The following is a 19,406-nucleotide window of genomic DNA, read 5'->3' on the forward strand; positions in this document are numbered from 1 at the left end:
CGGAAAATGACGTTTTTGCTTTGTGAGGCCGACGCAGACATTTTAAAATAAACATTTAGCTAACGGCTAAATGCTACACCATCAGAGCGCTCGCGAAGGGGCGAGCGCACTGCGCCATAAATTAAATTCATATACGGCTAGGTTTGTCATTTTGTTACAATTTAATGAACGGCGCTTCGTGGATCATAGAAGAAACGTAAGCACGAAGATGTCGAAGAGTCTAACGCCGGGAAAGGGAGCTCGTTAACACCGTGGTAAGTAACTGTCGCATTGACTGCTAAGTTAGCTTCCTTAAGCTAAGTTCACTGCGTCTACGATCTCGCTTAGAACGGACTCGCTTCCATTTCAGGACGCAGGTGCAACGTTATGCAATGGCTCCGCATAATGAATATTTTCCGGTGACATTCTTTTTGCTTTTTACCAAGTTTGTGTGCAGTTTTGGAACATTCTAGTTTTCGATCCATCGTTAGCCTTCGTTAGCCTCTGTTGCTTGCTTGGTTGACTAGCTGGCAAGCGAGCCACAGGCATCAACTAGCTAAGTCATTCATTCTGGCACAAGTAGACGTCTCGGGTTGCTCGCCCGGCTTAATGTGGGCTTGGGAGCATTTAGCGGGCATTTACAAATATACACCGAGAATGATTGCCATAGAGGCGACCCATGAGTATATCAAAATTAAATTTGGTTTCAAAGTCAATGCGCGATTTGTTGTTTGATGTACTATTGTATGAGCAAAACTCGTTTCCTTTGCCTTTGATGGTGGGACTTTCATCTTTTGCTTAAGTTGTACGTTATGTTGAATAGCATGCTGCTATATGCTAGCCCGCCCATTTGTCAGCTGGTGACCGACACTGTCTGCCTGTTACTCTGCTTAAACAGTTGAAAGTTACAATAAAAATTGTTCAAGTGATTTGTGAATATGTGCACAGTAATTTGCTTCCACTTCTAAATGCTAGATTTTGTTGTTATAGATTGATGACAGTCTTTTTTTTTCCTCTGCAGGTGAGTGCCTGTTAAGGCACCTTGGTCCACATTTGTTGGACCATAGGGCATTTCACTGAACTAGCATGAAGATGGCTGATTTGGAGAAGACAGAAGAATTTGTTGATGCAGAGTGTCCCTCCGAGCGCCTCGACGAAGCACAATCAACCACCACGTCAGTCCAGGATGAACATCTCAAAACCGAGACTACCACAAGTACCAGTTCCCCCCCAAGGGAAAAGGAGGATGATAGCCCCTTGCACACAGAGGGTGAGCAGAGTCTCCTCTCCATGCCCTGTTTGATGAAGGAGCTTCGCAGAGACTCCCCCGAGTCGCAGCAGGCCTCCACGGGGAGCGAAAAACCGGCTTCCCGTCACGTCTACGAGAGCGACTCCTCCAACCCGTGCATGCTCTCCCCTTCATCCAGCGGCCACTTGGCAGACTCTGACACGCTCTCCTCGGGGGGTGAAGGCGGCAGAGAGGAGACGGAAACTAAAATGGAAGCCGACGTCGACAAAGATGCCGACAGGCAACCCAGCGGGAGGAAATCCCGGCGATCGCGTTCGGAGAGCGAGGCGCCGCCCAACGCGATGGCGGCAAAAAAGAACCGCTGTCAGCCAGCGGGAGCAGGCGGGCCGGAGAAGCAGATCAACGGCAAGCAGGCCAAGGTGAAAGGCCACCGCAGCCAGAAACACAAGGAGCGGATGCGCCTGCTGCGGCAGAAGCGCGAGGCGGCGGCGCGGAAGAAATACAACCTGCTGCAGGACAGCAGTACCAGCGACAGCGAGCTCACGTGCGACTCCAGCACCAGCTCCTCTGACGACGACGATGACGACACCTCGGGAGGCAGCAAGACAATCAAGACGGATATTCCAGGTAAATTCACCTCCCCACCCGTAAAGCCTTTCTCAGGCGTGGGCAAATTTTTTTCTCCTCAAGGGTCACAGTTTAGCTTTAAAGTAAAAAATTGACACAACTTGTAGAGCATATTGCAAGCCTCTTAGTAGTTCAACTGGTAGAAGCTTCATTGTAATATTTGTTAATGTACATTTAATTCCTATCAAATTCAGTAGTTTACTAGAAACCACGACAGAGATTATAGCACACTTCAACAAGGTTAGGAACATTTTTTGAATAATATAATGCAAGACTCTTGATCTTGTAAATGCCCGCTGGGCTGGATTAAAGAGCAGCAGGCCATACTTTGCCCACTCTTGGTCCATCTTGGATAAAAAGTACAGTGAAGGACGTGGTGTGCATGCTGTGAACATTTCTCATATCCCCATAACTCGTGAAAACGGGATTCATGAAACGTTTTGGACGTGTCAAACCAAGCATTGTCCTTTTTGATTTGTTTCGTCACCTGTTCTCTTTCTCTCATTCACATCATGTCATCTCGTCTCCCCCCCGCTTACAAGGTTGCGCCCATTCATTTGTCCAATGTTCCGTCGGAGCGCCGGTTGCATGCTGCGTCCGCGCCTCGGAGGGTCTTCATTTCTTGGAAGCCACAGGTGTCGCCCAGTGGTTAAGCTAGCGGGCCGTTTGCTGTAAATAGATGCTGCTTGCCTGCGTGAGCTCACCGTGAAGTTGAACTCTAGACACCTTGTTTGGCCTTGGAGTGCACGCCGAAAGGTGTTAATGGATGGAGTCGTTTTAAAGTCACTCTGTTGGCGGCGAGATGTTCCAAAGGTGACGTGATTGGTTGCCGCTTTGGTCCGGTGGCTGCTTTGGTAGTTAGCGACGGCTAAACTGCTAATGCTACATGTGGTGGCTATGCAGACTCCGCTAGCATTTTTTATGCTTGATTGTGGAGCAGAGTACTTTTTTTTTTACCCGTGGACTGTCAAAAATGATGTGTTGGTTGAAGATTTTTATTTTCATAGATCATGTTGAGATTTTTACAGTCACTTATGACTATTTTTCACTTCAATTACACGTCAACGTTGGTTTCTTGGGTGATCTTGGAACTCGGCATGTGATATGACACCATTTATGTGTGCTTTATTCCCCCCCCCCTTTTTTTTTTAGTTTTCTCATCCCAAGAAGCTGCTTGGTCCTCTTCTAACCTCACGTCATGTTTGCAATTTCAGCTTGTAAATATTAGCCGGCTCTCTCAAGTCTCACAGTTTAGCGCAGTGCCACCAAACGGGCCTCCAAAGCCAACCATCGGGGATCCGTAGGAAGATGTCAACCATTTCAGTATTTTCCAACATCTTTAAAACCAGACTGCATGATGTAGTCCATCAGCATGAAAGCGTTCCGATCTGCACGTAAAACGAGAACGCAAAAAAAAGTGTCATTCTCTCTTTTGTTCCAAAAAAAAAAGTCCACTCAGGAAGCATGACTCCACTACCACTGTATGTTCTTAAGCCTTGGCCTCAATGTCTTTCAAGCTGGCTTCAGACGTGCGTCGGAGAGATCCAGAGTGGGCTCCCACATTCACGGGCTGCTGGACAGCGGCTCTTGGGACAGGAACGGCATCAGCAGCGTGTTGGAGGAGGCCATGACACGCTTCGCCGTCATGCAGCGCCAGACCGAAGAGCGCTTCCGCGTCTGGATGGAAAAGCTCGCGCACCTCGACTCGGACGACTCGTCCAAGCGCTCGAGCGACGCCCCCGAAGGCGGGCAACAGCAGCCGCAACCTCCCCAAGGAGCGCGCCCTTCGCCCGCTAGTTCCTTTTTGCCGTCGTCCGAGTCCGCCGAGACGATGGCCGCCTACGTGTTGGCGCGGGCGAGCAACAACGCCGCCGCCACTTCCGGAAACAACAACAACATCCTACCTGAAGCGGTCACTCAGAACGGAAACGTTCCGGATCCCGGTCTCTTGAATGTTTAGACGCCACTTCGAACTGTGATTTCACGAAATTAATATCACGCCAGGACTAGACGCCCGGATGCTGGCATTGAATCACTGTGAGACTTGGGAATATTTGCAAACCTGCATGGGACATCCCGCCGTAGACTGCCGAGTCAGGGCTACTGTTGTCTTTGGATGTTTTATTTTTTTTTTTTTCATACCCCTCCTTTCCCCTCCTTTTTCCTCTAACTGTACTCTCACACTCGATCGTGTCATTCTTCCGAAAACTCAGCCGCCCCAGACTGATTCGCACGGACAGGGAGGAGCGGCAGCGGAGTAGCATGGTGCCTTGTCATTCAGCAGCTCGTCGTGTTCCTTTCCCCACTTCAAGTAACATTTACACTCTGCATGTATACATCCCGTGACGGCCTTCATTGGAGTGGCAGAGCTTTACTTCACAGTACATCCAGGATGTTTTGCCTTCGAAACAATACTTTTGCATCGTTGGACTAGAAGTGTTTACATTTTTTTTTTTTTTTTTTCGGGTCACAGTCGGACTACCACTGCGTTTGTGCAGTGACTAGAATTCGTGGAGAGAGAAATGCCGCTGTTTATTTTTTAGAAGCTTATACATATTGATTATATTGTATATAGACTGTATTAGTTCTCCTTCTTAGCTGCAGTGTCGAAAGGCTGACTTTTCAAAATAATATTTTGATTTACGCTGCTTCTTTTGTTGCCCAAAGGGACACAATGCTAGTGAAGTAAAAGTGACCGTTTACTTGTGACTGAAACAGGGTGTATAGAAGAGCCACACTCGAAAAAATTATTTACAAAAAAAAAAAATAGCAATACGAGGATGAAGTTGTGATATTGGTAGTATCAGTATAGCGTTTATTCTTCGTTCTCATAGTATGTATTATTATTTTTTTCTCCTCTCGGCATGGCCCTAATGGTCCCTGATGCGTACCAGCAATAGGCCAGAGCATGACAATGTTTACCAACCTCTAAATCTAATCTGGGCGATCATTTGATCACTGACACTCGTGACTTAGTGCGACAGTTCAAAGCAACCTTTTGCCATTAATGAAGGAAACATATTTATAGCTCGGATGTGTTTTCTGTGGACTTAACGTACCCCCTTCCGCCCCAAGACTGTGTGACATGTTTTGCATGAAACTTCTATTTAGTATGTAGAATGTCAAATGCAGAGTTGCCACCAGGAAGCATGCCAGCGTGCTAGCTTTAGCATCGCCTCCGCCGCTAACCTCGGTTGAGTGACGCATCAGCATTGCACTTTTTTTTTTCTTTCTCCTCTTAAAACGTTTGTTGTCTCTCGCTGGAGCATTTGAAAAATCACTAAGGACATTTTGTCGGCTGTCAGCCAAGCAGCAGGGCGTCTTCGTTTAGCCGCGTCCAATTTCCAGGGTAGAACAAATATTCTCGACTTGTTTTGTTTGGCCTTTATTACCCAGCTGCCATTTTGGTTTTCATCTGAAAAAGGTTATTTGGATGTGTTTTGTATCTATTATATTCCAGTGTAGTTTTTATGTGAGTGGCTGCTATTTCAACAGAAATAAATACAAACAAATCACATACAAAAAAAGGCTTCTGTCAAAGGTGGATTATTTCACGCAAACACTTCAACTCTGAATTTTAGTCAAGGGTAAAATTGCCGCTACAAAGAGCCAGCATTTATAAAAATTTTCTTTCAGAGAGAACCCATCTGTTCCTACCCTAGCTGTCAAAACATTGCTGGGTCCCGCTCCATAAAAAAAAGTTATCCATTAGATTTTATAACTCATTTTGCACAGAACTTTATGGAGCCAAATAAATGACAACAACAAAATGATTCAATGAGGTCTTAAAAAAACGACTTGAGTCCTCATCAGCCAATCCTATTCATCGCCGAGCCATGTTTTGAATAATCAAGTGTTCTCTCTTCTCCGCAGACGGGCCTCCAGTAGTGGGTCACTATGATATTTCAGACACTGATTCTAACCAGGAGAGTATGAAAGTGGAGAAAGTCCGGCCCAGTGTGATAAAGCGCGAGCTAGAAACACTCAGAGGCCAGGATATGGCGCCTCGCTCCGGGTGTATAAGAGCTCTGAGCTCCGTGGCAGGTCAGTTGCAAACCCCCCGGCAGACTTTGATTTTCCTCCTCCTCCTCCTGCTGCTCCTCTTCAGTAAAATCTGGACTTTTAAGCTTCCTTGGGTTCCATCTTGGCAAGACGTCTCACTCTGCTGCCTCTCTGGTACTTTCTGCCTTCATAATTTAACAGAAGGGGGGTCAATTAAAGCCACAGTTAGCGTTTTGTCCGTCGGGATTCTTCTTCTGACCAGCTGCCTTTTATGACACTCGCATGTGTCGTCGACTCGTCATTGTATCTTAAGCAGCTGCGAGACATGAAGCCCCCCCTCTCCGCCCCCCTTGGCGCTCCACAAAGTGTTGATTTGTGCTGGTTTTGTTTTTGTCTCAGGCCACGCGGAAGCGGAGACGTCGCACAACAAGGACGGGCGGCAACACAAGGGCCGGATCAGCATCGCGTCGTCCGACAGCGAGGTGGAGATTGTAGGCGTGCAGGAGAACGCTCGGTAAATGCACGCAGGGTGAAGTTATCCCCAAAAAAACGAAGTTAATCCACAAGTCAACATTTTTGTGTGTTAAAGATGCGCCCACCCTTGCGGCGGCGTGATCAAGAGCTTATCCTCGTGCACCGACGACCATTCGGCCGAGAGGTCCGCCGCCCCCAATACGACAACACAGCTGTGGACATGCGTCTCCCCTCAATCCAATTGGGTATCCCCGCCAGAGGTGGTAGACCTCACGCTGGACGAGGAGAACAGCGGGCACAAACACTTACCGTAGGGAAGGAAAAAAAAAAAAAACCTCTCACACTGAAAATACCGTTACTCTTCCTCGTGGTCACATTTGCCTTCCCAGAGTTTGTTTTTATCCGTTTTTTTTTTTTTTTTTTTTGAACAATCGTGTATGAAAGCCATTCTGTTGACATTTTTTAAAAGTTTGTAGATGTGGGTACAGCACAGCACTTGAGTTGCAGGATTGAGTAAAGGTTAAATCACTTTTTTTTTTTAATGAAAGCAATACCGTCCCTCCAAACTGAGTGTGTGCGTTGTACAGTGAAAAACGATAACGATGCTGCTGGAGAGCTCGGCCACAAAATGGCACCCGGCCAGCTCCGTTACTAAAAAAAAAAACAAAAAAGATGTTTTGTCTTTTGTTCTTTCCATTTTCAATTTGCAATGGAAATTTTCATCTTACCAGATGCTAGCTAACGCTATGCTAGATTATCTTGGCACAACAACAGAGATGATGCCAATAAAAACAAACTGGGAATAATTTAGCGAGGCTAGCACAACACTTAACATCATTTACATTTCGATGAGAATTTTTTACAACGTTATTTTAAAAAGGACTCAAATAGGCCCGAAGAATTGTGTGCTTTTGGTTACGGCAACTGTTTTCAAGTTTTGAACGCAAATTGAATATGGAAAGAACGAAAGATGCACAGATTCTAATATTTTTTTTTTCTGTTTTGTATCTAAATGCCGATCCGCGCTCTATCATCCATTGGTCATGCCTGGTCAAATGGATGGACTGATGGATGAAAGTCTCACCACTGGGTTCTTATTTGACTTAAAGCTTTTGCGATTGGTTGTCATTTTGGTGCTGCTCTGCTTCAAGTACAAGCGTAACATGTTACAAAAAAAATCTGACGCGTCAAGTTGTCGTACCCCAACGTGCGAATGTCCGGCTTTTTACTCAACCAAACGATTTGGTAGGGAGACTACAAAAATGCATCTTCCATGTCCTCCTGAATGCCTTGAAATGTACACTGTTTTCCTTTCAAATTCTTTTTACTATCCGGACAAAACTCTTTTGATAGTAAAAAAATGCGAGTGTGACCACGTGTGTAACATGTACGATCCGTCACCTCGGCATTGCTATTATTTTTATGCCAGTAATATTTCATTATTTCTATTTTCCTAAAGGTTGTGTGAGGATGGTAAAATGAGGAGGAAAAAAAAAATCCTACGCAAAGATTTTTAAACCAAAGTAGATTTTTTAAATCCCTTTTAAATTGTGTTCATAGCATTCATTGGAATTTTCCCCCCAAATATGTGAAAATGTAATTTTCATAATCACAAATGCTTTCCATTGAGCAATAGGATGAGTTGATTTTATTTAAAATGCTATGCATTTGTTTCCTAATATCAAACAAATAGCAGTTTTTAACACTTTTCATCCTGTTTTTTCTCCTAAATATTGCTCAATGGTGGGGGAAAGAGTGCATTCACTCACGTCGTACTTGGCCTCGGCTTTTCCTTCCTCTTGCGTTTTTAGTGTCAGTATTTTAAATTAACAGAAAGTGTTTATACTTATATATATTTTGTCGCTTCTGCCACATCTTCCTTTAACTTATGTCTGTAGAACAAAAAAGGCTATTTTAAAAACAATAAATAGAATGTTATTTAATGACAAACTTGTGTCCTCCTTTGTGTCCACATTTGGGTTTTCATTGATTGGAGAAAAATATTTTATGGAGATTTCGATGAATAATCAAGGGAAACATCAGGAAGTCTACATTTTTATTTTATTTTTTTTAGCCATTAAAGGGTGTTGTAAATGATCTTAGACCCTTTGTTTCATATTAAGACCGTGTGTGTGTGATGTGGGCCTGCTTTTGTGTCAGAGTGAGAATAATGTGTATAATACTTGACGAGGGCGCTCTTTGTTTTCTTTTAGTAGTCTAGACAAGAAGACTCGAGCGGCCAACAATACGACCTCACTCACAAAAGTAGCCCGCGGGGGTCAGAGTTCATCTCGCGACACCTGCCGCTAGGAGGGCATGTGGAGTTGGGCTCTAAAAGGAGGACAATGAAGGAATGGAGCAATACAGGCAAAGTCCCTCTTTAGTCATCTTTTCAGATCTCAGCTGTATGCTAATATGGACTACGCTGGCCAGGTTGTTAGTTCCAGCACATAAAATAAAATTTGGACAGTGTGAGAGCCTTGGAGACATGTCAGTAAATGTATTTAATGCAATTTATGTACTGATTTCAATAATTGGGAGAAAATCCTGTCTCAATTTTATACAAGTTTTTTATGTTGGGCCCTGGGTCTTTATGATGCAGACCCCAATGAGAAAAAAAATCCCCAAAAAAGTTTCAAATATTGAAAGGGATTCATATGTGTGCGCACAACTGCAGACTCGAAGCGAGAGACGGTGGGAAGTGTAAGAAGACGACATATGGGACAGAGTTTAGTGACCCCCCTCTTTCTCGCCTGAGCCCATCTGTCCCCCCCCCCCCCCCCCCCCTTCCCGGGGCTCATAACTCATGGCAATCACACTTTCGGCCAATCTGCATTCTGGTTGCTGGAGTTTGGTGTGAGATTGTACAAGTGATGAAATAGAATTGATTTGGTTTGCAGTGGATTTATTAAAAATCTACACACCCCAGTTTGAATTTTAGGTTTTGATCATCAGCATGGATTCATATGGATGACTCCACTCTTGGGTGGACGCCTGGGGCTGCCCTCTGGACCTGAGTTGATGTTTAGGACCTTTGTCCTGCCCTCTCCATGCCCCTGGCTCCTAGTTAAAAAAAATAAAATACCCTCGAACACTTTCATGAAAGGTTGTTGCATACTATAAAGTAGAAGTTGCATCGTTTTTAGAATTTATTTTAACTTATCACGATAAAGTTTATTTTAGAATTAAATTTTATGAAATAAAGTTTGATTTTTTTGCGACTGAACACAATTATTCAAACAATTTATTTCTAAAGATAGTATATGTAGGTTGCACTTTCAAAGAAAGATTTATTGCCTGTAATGACGAGATTTCCACTATTTTGGCATAAATTCGAGTTACGTCGCCATCGTACGAACAACGGAACTTCGTCGTTAACCGAGGACTATACGGAGTATCCTGATTGGTTTAGCCGGATGAAAAAAAAGTCCAAAGAGGGGCGTTGTTGTGGTCCGGTTCTTGCTTCTGTGCTGGCTGCTGGGTTCCGTGATTGGATGACGGCTTGTTTTTCGGGGTGGGGGTCTGCGTGTGTTCGTGTGAGCCTCACGTTCAGGCAAAGGGGGGCGACTGGAGGGGATCACTTCCATGGACCATCTGTCTGCCTGGACTCAACAAAGGAGGACGCAGGATGGTGTTAGTCCATGTCGGATATCTGGTTCTCCCCGTCTTCGGATCGGTTAGAAATAGAGGTACGAGCACCTTTATTACTTTCGTTAAAATATTTAAAAGGGGGAAAAATATTTTCGACGCTGAAATAATGAACACAGCTGACACCTGCTACCGAGCGAGCATCGCTAACATTAGCCGCGTTGCTAACTAGCGCACGTCATTTCTATGCAGTCGTACAAAGCAAAAATACTCATTTGATTTTTTTCTTTTTCACATAAAAGCCACGAATGGCTGCACCTGTCAACCCGATTTTCCTCCACACTTTGCGATTTATACATCAACGTCAGCACTACGACGTGAATATTTTAATAATCAGAGCCGACTCATTCAATATGACAAGTGTCGGTTCACCGCCGGCGTCTAATCACACCTTTTAGCTTATGGAAATCGAGAAAAAAAATATCCTTTTTGGAATGACAAGTAAAAAAAAAAAAAAATGGAAGGCCTTCGTCATCTAATCTTTCTACTACTACCGCTGCTGCTGATACTACTACATGCATACTAGTGTGGCACCGATGATTTCATTGTGCTTTTATTTGTGTTTTCTTTTTTTCCCTGTTCCATAGTATCGAGGCTGGCTCCACATTCCGCATTTCTCAGACCTTTGTGTCCCCTCTCCTCTCCATTGTGTAGCTAACGATCATCTGCTGCTGTCTGCCCGTGTATAGCCTCTGCCTGTTTTTCTATCTGCATCTATCTGGTCTTGTGGTGGTGGGCAAAATATTCGACCTATCCTTCATCTTGTTATTCCTTCTTTTCTATTTGCTCCTTCCACATTTCCTCTTCCATCTGAAGACAACATTGGCAAAACACCAAAACGAAAATTTCACTCATGCCCTCTGTTGTGTTTACCAAGGAGTATTTGGGCCACACGGAAAAATCAAAACAAATAAGTGTACTGTATGGTAGAAAATTGAAGAGGGAATATTATGAGAATAAAGATAGGATTTGATATTGTCAAGATATTAAAAGATTTTTTTTTTAATTTACAATTTACACAAAGCTGTGATGGGTAACAATGAGAGAAAATTGTATTTTTATTTTTGTCATGGCAAAAATAAATTTGAATATTTTCAAAAAATTGTAGATTTTCTAGAATAAAATTGGATATTGTCAAGAAAAAGCTGTAATTTCAAATTTTAAGGCAAAAGTAGAATAAAGTAATGTGACAAGAAAATTTAAAAAATGGAAAATTCAGAAAGAATTTTAAAAAATTGCAGTAAGTCAGTTTTGCAAAAACAAATTTGTATATTTATTAGAATTTTTTGGGAGATTAAAGTCAGTATAATGATGATAAACTACAATATAGTTGAGGAAAAAAGCTTTATTTCTTTAAGATTAAAGTCATAATATTGTGTGGCCCATATATGCCTGGGAAGTAACTAAAGAATAACACCTTGTATCGAGTCTTATTTCCACAAGTATTTTTAGTGAGTAACCCATGCTATCTCTACTGCTACTAGACATTGTGATTCTTCCATTTTATGTGTTGGTAGATGACATTCTGCTGTAAATTTCTGTAAAGTGGATACATTTTGACACTCACCCCCCCTTTCAATAACATCACTCCCCGTTTCCTCCTCCCTTCTCCAAACGAGGCTTCGATCACAGCCAACAGTCAAGAGGGCTTGATCGAGCTGGCCATCCTCCAAAATTGCACTCGACCCCTCCCTCTAAAAAAAATATAAATAAATCGAGCAAGGTCAAGTGTGTCTGATCGATGTTTTTCCAGCGGGTGCAATCTGCCCTGCGAAGATAATAATGCTCACTTTTGATTGAAACAGAAGTATTGATTGTCGTTAATCTGCTGCCTGCTTGCATGAGAATTTACAAAAAAATTTCACAACTCTGCCTAGTAGCAAGTAGCCAGGCAAAATTTAAATATTTATTTCTGCATTCGCTAGATAGTTTAATTTCAGAAGCTGCAGTGTTTTCCTTTTTTCCAAAACGGCCTTATGGGGCACTTATAATTGTGCCCTATGAACTCTGCCTAGATACCAAAGTTAGACAGCTTCAAACTCTAGATCTCACCTATATTTAGTGACTCATTTTATCCAAAAATTAAGCAAAAATAGTCATTTATTTTTTAACCTCTTCTGCACATAATTAGACAACCTTATAACATAATTTCAGAAGCTGCAGTGTTTTCCTTTTTTCCAAAACGGCCTTATGGGGCACTTATAATTGTGCCCTATGAACTCTGCCTAGATACCAAAGTTAGACAGCTTCAAACTCTAGATCTCACCTATATTTAGTGACTCATTTTATCCAAAAATTAAGCAAAAATAGTCATTTATTTTTTAACCTCTTCTGCACATAATTAGACAACCTTATAACATAATTTCAGAAGCTGCAGTGTTTTCCTTTTTTCCAAAACAGCCTTATGGGGCACTTATGATTGTGCCCTATGAACTCTGCCTAGATACCAAAGTTAGACAGCTTCAAACTCTACATCTCACTTATATTTAGTGACTCCTTTTACCCAAAAATTAAGCAAAAATAGTCATTTATTTTTTAGCCTCTTCAGCACATATAATTAGACAACCTCATGACATAATTGTGAAAACAAGTCCTACAAAATCCTGCTAAATTAATAATTATTTGACAGTGTCAATCAAAACTGAGCTTTATTATCGTTAAACCAACATTGTGTCTGGGTGGGCGTGTGTATCTCCAACATTCCCGTACATCCCCCTTCAGTTCCCACATCAAATTGGCACATCCAATCCCTCTCCAGTATTTCAGCCTGCGTCACAATGCTATCCATTTTACAGGGATGTGTATCCTGCACTGCTGTAGCGCTCCTTTTTGAAAAACAAAACTAGACTCAAAATGTCCTTTTTTTTTTTCTTCCTCATGTTGTTGTATGACTAGCTCCTAAAATGCATGCTCATTTTCTTTTTCTCCACATGGAAGAGCATATTCCTATGTACTCTTTTTGTGTAGAAATGTCCCAGCTGTACTGAACTGTGCTGTAAAAAGCATACACATCTACTCATTGGATGCTGCTTCTGTCGTGTTAACCCTCCAGAGAAGCATGGTCGGGGCCTTGCCTTCCGCCTCTTTTATTTGCATGGTATTATTGTGCTTATGCAGGAGCAAATGACGATATATTTTTTTTTATTATCTCACAGTGCCACACCTATTTTTATACTAATATTTTCCAATAAAGACTCTAGTTTTCTTCCTAACCTTCAGTGTGCTTTTTGCTGATTTTTCCATGTCGCTCACCCCCCCCCCCCCCCCCTTTTACACTGCCCTTTTACCGACCCCCCCACCCTCCTCGTCCTCCTCCCTCCACACTGTGCTGTCACTGAGACATTTCCCCTCACTCTTTATGTGCTGCCATTTCTCAGCTGTCCCCGACAGTCGATGCAACTCGCTGCCGCACATACTTGGAATAGGTCATTTTTTTTACAGTGGAAAGTCTAATTTAATACAATTGACCTCGGATTTGATTTATTCATGATTCCTCATGGGGGAACAACAGAAATAGAAATTACAGTCAAATTTTACTGCGGAACTTCTGACTTAATTGACTATACTTTTTGTTCCAGTAATTTTAATTGCCACCACTGGCGGAGCTAGCAGGGGGGGCAGTGAATATCTCAGGGGGTCCGTTAAAGGAAATAAAAAATGCTGCAAAAAAAAAAAAATTGTATGTTCCCCACAGGGTGGTGGTGGGGAGGAAATGCCCTTGCAGTCCCCCTCTTACTCCGCCAGTGGTTGCCATGCTAACACAGAAATATTAAATATGGCATTTTTTTATTACATTCTGCTCACATGCATGTACTGTCAGTTAATTTGTGATGACACACATCCACACTGGCCGAGAGAGCGTTGCATGATGGGATAGCGCTGCAGCAGACAGCAGACGGGATTATGCTGAGGAGAGAGGAGGTGTGATTGTGTAGTTGCGGTGATGGGAGCAGCAGGGAGTAGGGGGGGGGGAGGGCTGCTTTTAGAGTGGTGGGCTCGACATGTCAGACTGCTGCAATCGTACGTGGGCGGAGTTTTCGGGAAGTCAGTCAAGTGAGGACACGCCGTAGGATGATGGTGGTGGTGGTGGTGGGGGTACTCGGCGCCAATCAGATCCAAGCCGGGGATGAAAGTATAACAGGCCTTGTTACTGCAGGCACCACTGCAATATGTCAAATATTAATACCCGGAGACAAACGGTTTGATATTTACATGCCCTTACGCCAACGTTCTGCCTTTTTAGTCGATCAACAAAACAAAGTCTGACATTTCTGCTCCACTTGCTCAGAGGAATATTAATATCTATTGTTTACCATTTAAGGGGCTAATTTATGAATGAATGAGGAACCATCTGACCTCACTATGAATTGCCGGAAATGATGGGTTCGATTTAATCCAATAATGCACTTTGTGATGATGAGTATTTTTGCTTTTTATGTCGCCATGACAACCATCCTTATTAGACTCCCGCGTCTCATTCCACAACAGCAGGCAGAGGAGTGAGCTACTTGGAAGTTGGTGGTTTGTTAAAAAAAAAAAAAAAAATTGGATCTTTTCTGCAGGTGCACACTTCACCAGGCACCAACACAGCCATGCTACCTCCTGCCGACATTTTCACCTGGGCGCCCCGCAGGCGCCCATCTCGGCCGAGTTCCCTTTAGGACACGCCGGCCAGCCCTCTCAGACGGGCCTGGCCGCCCACCTCCCCCCCGCGCACCATCAACCCCTCGCTGCCCTGCCTGCCGCCCCACAGTTCCAGGACGTGTCGGGGCCTCCGTTCCTACCTCAGGCCTTACACCAGCAATACCTCATCCAGCAGCAGCTTCTAGAAGCGCAGCACCGCCGGATTCTCCCACACTCCAGGTGATTTGCAGAAAGAAAAAAAATAGTCTACAAAACAAGACTAATATTTACAAATCGCCCACAGAAGGACCCAAGAACGAGTCCCCCTCAACCCTCACCGTCTCCGCTCGGCTTACGAGTACACCCCGCCCCTCCACGCCCTGCAGCAACCCAGATACCTGGCTGAAGGCACCGACTGGTGAGTCAGCATCTTAAAACCGACGTGTTCTCGTCTGTCACGTCTAAACGGCACCGTCTGTCCGCCTGGCAGGGATCTCAGCGTCGACGCCGGCCTCCCTCACCACCAGTACCATCTGCAGCAGCTGCCGCAGCACTACCAGCACTACCTGGCCTCTCCCCGAATGCATCACTTTCCCAGGAACACGTCCTCTGCACAAGTGGTTTGTGCTTAATGCTTATTCGGCCAGCTTTCACCATTCTGTGAAAGATTAGAAACTAGATTTTTTTTTTTGCTAGGTCGTGCATGAAATCAGAAACTACCCATACCCCCAACTGCATCTGTTGGCACTGCAGAGTCTGAACCCCTCCAGGCATGCTACTGCCGTGCGGGAGAGCTACGAGGTAAAAAAAAAAATTGTTAAAAAAAAAAAGTTGACAAATTAAACATGTGTATTGTTTTATCCAAGGAGCTTCTTCAGTTGGAGGACCGGCTAGGCAGCGTTAATCGAGGCGCAGTGCAGACCACCATCGAGCGCTTCACCTTTCCGCACAAATATAAAAAGGTAACAATTGACACGGGCTCCTCATGGAAGGCTCTTTTGAGTCTAACCTTCTGCTCCTGAAACAGAGGAAGCCCTTGCAGCTGAAGCTCGGTGGGGAAGAAGAAGAGACGGACGTGGATGAGAAGTGCACCATCTGCTTGTCCATGCTGGAAGACGGCGAGGACGTCAGGTCAGCTGATTATCCAAAATATACATTATTAATCGGTTTTGTCATTCTTGGCAAGCGTGAATCCATTCCAAAAAGTTAGGCTCAAACAATCGTACAAAAACTAAAGCAATAGTTCCCATTGGGAATAATGTAAATAAATTTAATCCGTTCTAGACACCCAAAAATAAGCAGAAAAAAATTCATTTCACATGATAGTATTTTGTAACGGAGGGTCCAAGTTGAATTTTTAAGGGGGGTTGTGGCAGCCAGGGCTCAGGTTGCGACATATGTGTGCATCCTCAGCTGTCTCTAGAATTGATGACTGGGCAGCACGTATGTCCTTACGCCTGACAGGGCAAAACTAAAGTAAGCCAAAGTAAGTGAACACCCTCCGCTCCTCGTCCTTGTGTCCCACAGGAGGTTACCCTGCATGCATCTCTTCCACCAAGGCTGCGTGGACCAATGGCTGGCGACCAGCAGGAAATGTCCAATCTGTCGAGTTGACATTGAGACGCAGCTGAACCCCGACAGCTGATGAGATTTTTCGCCCCCCCCCCTCCACGCCGTTTCCTACCACGCTCCCGCTTTCTTCCATCCTCCTCTTCTCCCCCCCCCTCCCCCCACGGGTGCTTTTGCCAAATGTCTCCTGACTTTTGATGTGACTTTTTTTTTTCTTTTGGACTCTCGCTTTACTGAGCCAAGCCAGGGAGTAGAAGTACAAGAGAACTCTATCTCTCCTCTCGCGCCCCCCCCCCCTCCCCCCTTTTCTCTCTTTCTATAGAACACAAGCACATCTGCACACACTAACAAGTCGTGTACACAGGGTTTCATTGTAGCTTGCTGGTTTTACGTGGTGACCGTGGTGGTGTGGTGCAGGGGTTCTCAAACTTTTTGGGTCCAGGGATCCTTTACAGAGATTTTTTTTTTTTGTAACCCAATCTTAATACTAAACATAATTTGTCATAGGAATTAAAAAGTTACCTAATTTCAAGGGGGGTTATAATATTACAATGTTTTCTCTAGGGGAAAAATAATTATGAGAATTAAATTGTATCGGTTTTTTTTATTGAAAAAATAGTCATCTTTACAAGAAAAATGTTTTCTCAAGGAGATAAAAAGTTAATGAGAATTTAGTCGTATTTTTCCAACGTCAAGCCGAAATATTATGATTAAGTTCCTGTAAAGTGGAAAGAAATTTAAGTCTTATTATGAATTATTTTCCAGATGCCCACGGAACCCAAGGGGCCCGAGGACTCCAGTTTGAGAACCAATGGTGTAGTGTAGGCGCCTCTGAGCCGTGTAGCATGTCCTTAAAGCCATGACTTAACGTCCCATTGCGAGCTGACTGTCTTTCTCGATTCTCTCTCTGACTCTTTCTCTTTTTCCTTCTTCCTGGAAAAATGCCGTGTTTACCTTTTATGATCGTAGAGTAGCAGCAAGCACGCGCGGCGCGCCACCGCCTCCTTCGGGGTAGGGGGCGCCCCCGAGCGCCATCTGTGGCGTGTTTTTAAAGCTATTGTGCAGCTTTGACGTTTTGCAATACGCTCGTGTCGATCGACACTGCCGGCCGCTGAGTCGGTGAATCGCCACAAACTATGTTGCAAGAAGGTTGCTGAAAGAAAGAGCTGGAACCTTTCCATGGGAAAAATTGGCTAGTAGTTAGCTACAGTTCTACTAATAACTCAATTATTTGATTAGCATCAACTGTATTTTAATTTTATGATATTTATTTTCTGTTATTCCTCAGCTCAGCTTCCCATGGAAAGTTTCCGGCCACCTTCATTGCCCTGTTTTTGCAAGTCGAGCTGCCAAACAACCGCCGCATGTGTGCTTGCCCTGTCGCGCAACATTAGCACAACGCTTCCGGTAAACGTGAATTACGGGATGCTTCAACTTATTACATCACAAAGCCAAAAAAAAATAAAATGGACGCTATCATGCACTGTTGGAGTATACTAGTATTAGTAGTAGTAGTATGTGGGAAGCTTTAGCGCTGTCCTTGTTAGCTTTTCCGAATGAAAACTGCATGCGTTTGTGGTCCCGGCAGCTTAAAACTACAAAGATGGCGTCCTTTATTATTTCAAAGCTAAAGAACAAGCACAGGCTTTTTATTGGCTCCTACTTGAGTGCGTGATTTTTTTTTTTTTTGTGCGATCGACTCGCCCCTCCCTTTCCCTTGTGGTTGCTATGCCGGTTGCTATGCTGTATCGCTGTAGAATGTGACGTGCGACGGAGGCAGCCTCTCTCTCACAGTGCACAAACAACGACACACTGAATTCTCATTCAAACGTGACAACGCCCTTTACGCACTGTGATTGTGATTAATTTTTACGTTGATTTTTTTTTCGTCTTGTGCACTGCCAGTGTCGACACTGCCTCCGCCTGTGATGACGAAGTGTTCATAGTTTACACAGGGTGTTGTCCATTGAGATGCCTTAAGTATTTAACAATCATAATTTATTACTAACTGTAGATACAGTGGCTATTTAATTTTTTTTTTTTTTATCATTTTATTTATTTAGACACACACACACATTAAATTGCTATGAAAAGAAACAATTACCTCATCTTCTGCATTGTTTCCAGTGCTTTGCATGCAGCTGTATGGGAATACTAAGGAAATATTTACAAAAAGAAAAAAAAATATTATTATTACTGCTGCTGCTCTCCGTTAAAGCCTCCCCTATCATCTTCCAGTGGTGCTGTGGATATCGCTGACATTCCATCCCATGCAACACTTGCCAATGCTGTGACATAATATTTAGTGGACAAACTGCAATGGAGTTGACTGGTTCTTATTATTTCGATTTTTTTTTTTTTTTTTTTTGCACTGATTAGGGAACCCTCTCACTGGCACCTCTGTGCTTATTAACATTACTGTATTTTTTTTTCCCCTTAAACACTTTTAAAACAGTGCCTCACAAAATATTTAAAAAAAAAAAAAAAAGGCACTTTATTTTGTTTTTTTTGTTTTTTATTTCCATCCTTCCTCTTAGTTTCCTTTGACAGTGTACGGAAGGTTTTTAAAGCACAACTGCATGTTTTCTCAGGTTTCAATGCACTGATTCAATGGCTTGAGATTGACTTTACAAATATTTTTTTTTTCCCGTAAAATCGTTTTTCTTTATGTTGCTTGAATGCAAACAACGCACGGAAATATCTCGCCCGAAAAAAAGAGTGCCAGTGAAAGGGCTGCCGCTATTTTTGTGTGTGTGTATAAATCGGATCAATCTGCTGTTCTAGCCGTGACTGCGCAATGTTTTTCAATATAGGATATTTTATCTGAAAATAGAACTATTTATCATGAATATTAAAGCAATACCGCATTAACGGTGACGAGTGTGTGCGACGTGGACGAACATATTGCGAATACGTGTTAGATTCACGCGTGGTGGAATTTTTTTGTACCTTATTTATTCTTACTACTAATGATGATGATTTCAAAAGTGGCATTGCTAAACCCAAACTTATTTAGTTTTTTGTTTTAAAATTGTTTCATGGCTTGTACATTATCTTTTTGTATGTGCTCTTTTTGTAATAAAATGCGGAAACAACAAAGTTGTCAAATTTGAATCATGTTTCTACTTAATCAAATCATTATAAAATAAAAAAAAATCTAAAATCTATCCTAAAATTAATGTTAAAAATTGTTTATTCTTGCAACTTTTTTTATTAATCATTTGATTTGTTTTTT

At 43.1% G+C, this 19,406-nt stretch overlaps 2 protein-coding genes across 4 annotated transcripts; both read left to right on the forward strand.

Annotated features, from left to right (window-relative positions):
- Window positions 1-18: 18 nt before the first annotated feature.
- Window positions 19-8,281, forward strand: ark2n (arkadia (rnf111) N-terminal like PKA signaling regulator 2n). 3 transcript variants are annotated; one of them, XM_049737709.2, is made up of 5 exons: window positions 24-254; window positions 1,001-1,855; window positions 5,729-5,899; window positions 6,257-6,371; window positions 6,447-8,281. In XM_049737709.2, the coding sequence occupies exons 2-5, from the start codon at window positions 1,066-1,068 to the stop codon at window positions 6,643-6,645; spliced, it is 1,275 nt and encodes a 424-aa protein (XP_049593666.1). In that variant the 5' UTR covers window positions 24-254; window positions 1,001-1,065; the 3' UTR covers window positions 6,646-8,281. The 3 variants fall into 3 exon arrangements, with proteins under 3 accessions (XP_049593667.1, XP_049593666.1, XP_049593668.1); XM_049737711.2 differs by lacking the exon at window positions 5,729-5,899; XM_049737710.2 differs by lacking the exons at window positions 5,729-5,899; window positions 6,257-6,371; window positions 6,447-8,281 and adding an exon at window positions 3,373-5,382 and having other exon boundaries at window positions 19-254.
- Window positions 8,282-9,756: 1,475 nt separating this feature from the next.
- ark2ca (arkadia (RNF111) C-terminal like ring finger ubiquitin ligase 2Ca) lies at window positions 9,757-19,270 on the forward strand. Its single transcript, XM_049737943.2, has 8 exons — window positions 9,757-10,020; window positions 14,542-14,842; window positions 14,907-15,020; window positions 15,093-15,222; window positions 15,299-15,403; window positions 15,469-15,564; window positions 15,630-15,733; window positions 16,130-19,270. The coding sequence occupies exons 1-8, from the start codon at window positions 9,960-9,962 to the stop codon at window positions 16,245-16,247; spliced, it is 1,029 nt and encodes a 342-aa protein (XP_049593900.1). The 5' UTR covers window positions 9,757-9,959; the 3' UTR covers window positions 16,248-19,270.
- Window positions 19,271-19,406: the final 136 nt, after the last annotated feature.

This window comes from Syngnathus scovelli, chromosome 13, assembly GCF_024217435.2.
Source record: "Syngnathus scovelli strain Florida chromosome 13, RoL_Ssco_1.2, whole genome shotgun sequence".
Lineage (NCBI taxonomy): Eukaryota > Metazoa > Chordata > Actinopteri > Syngnathiformes > Syngnathidae > Syngnathus > Syngnathus scovelli.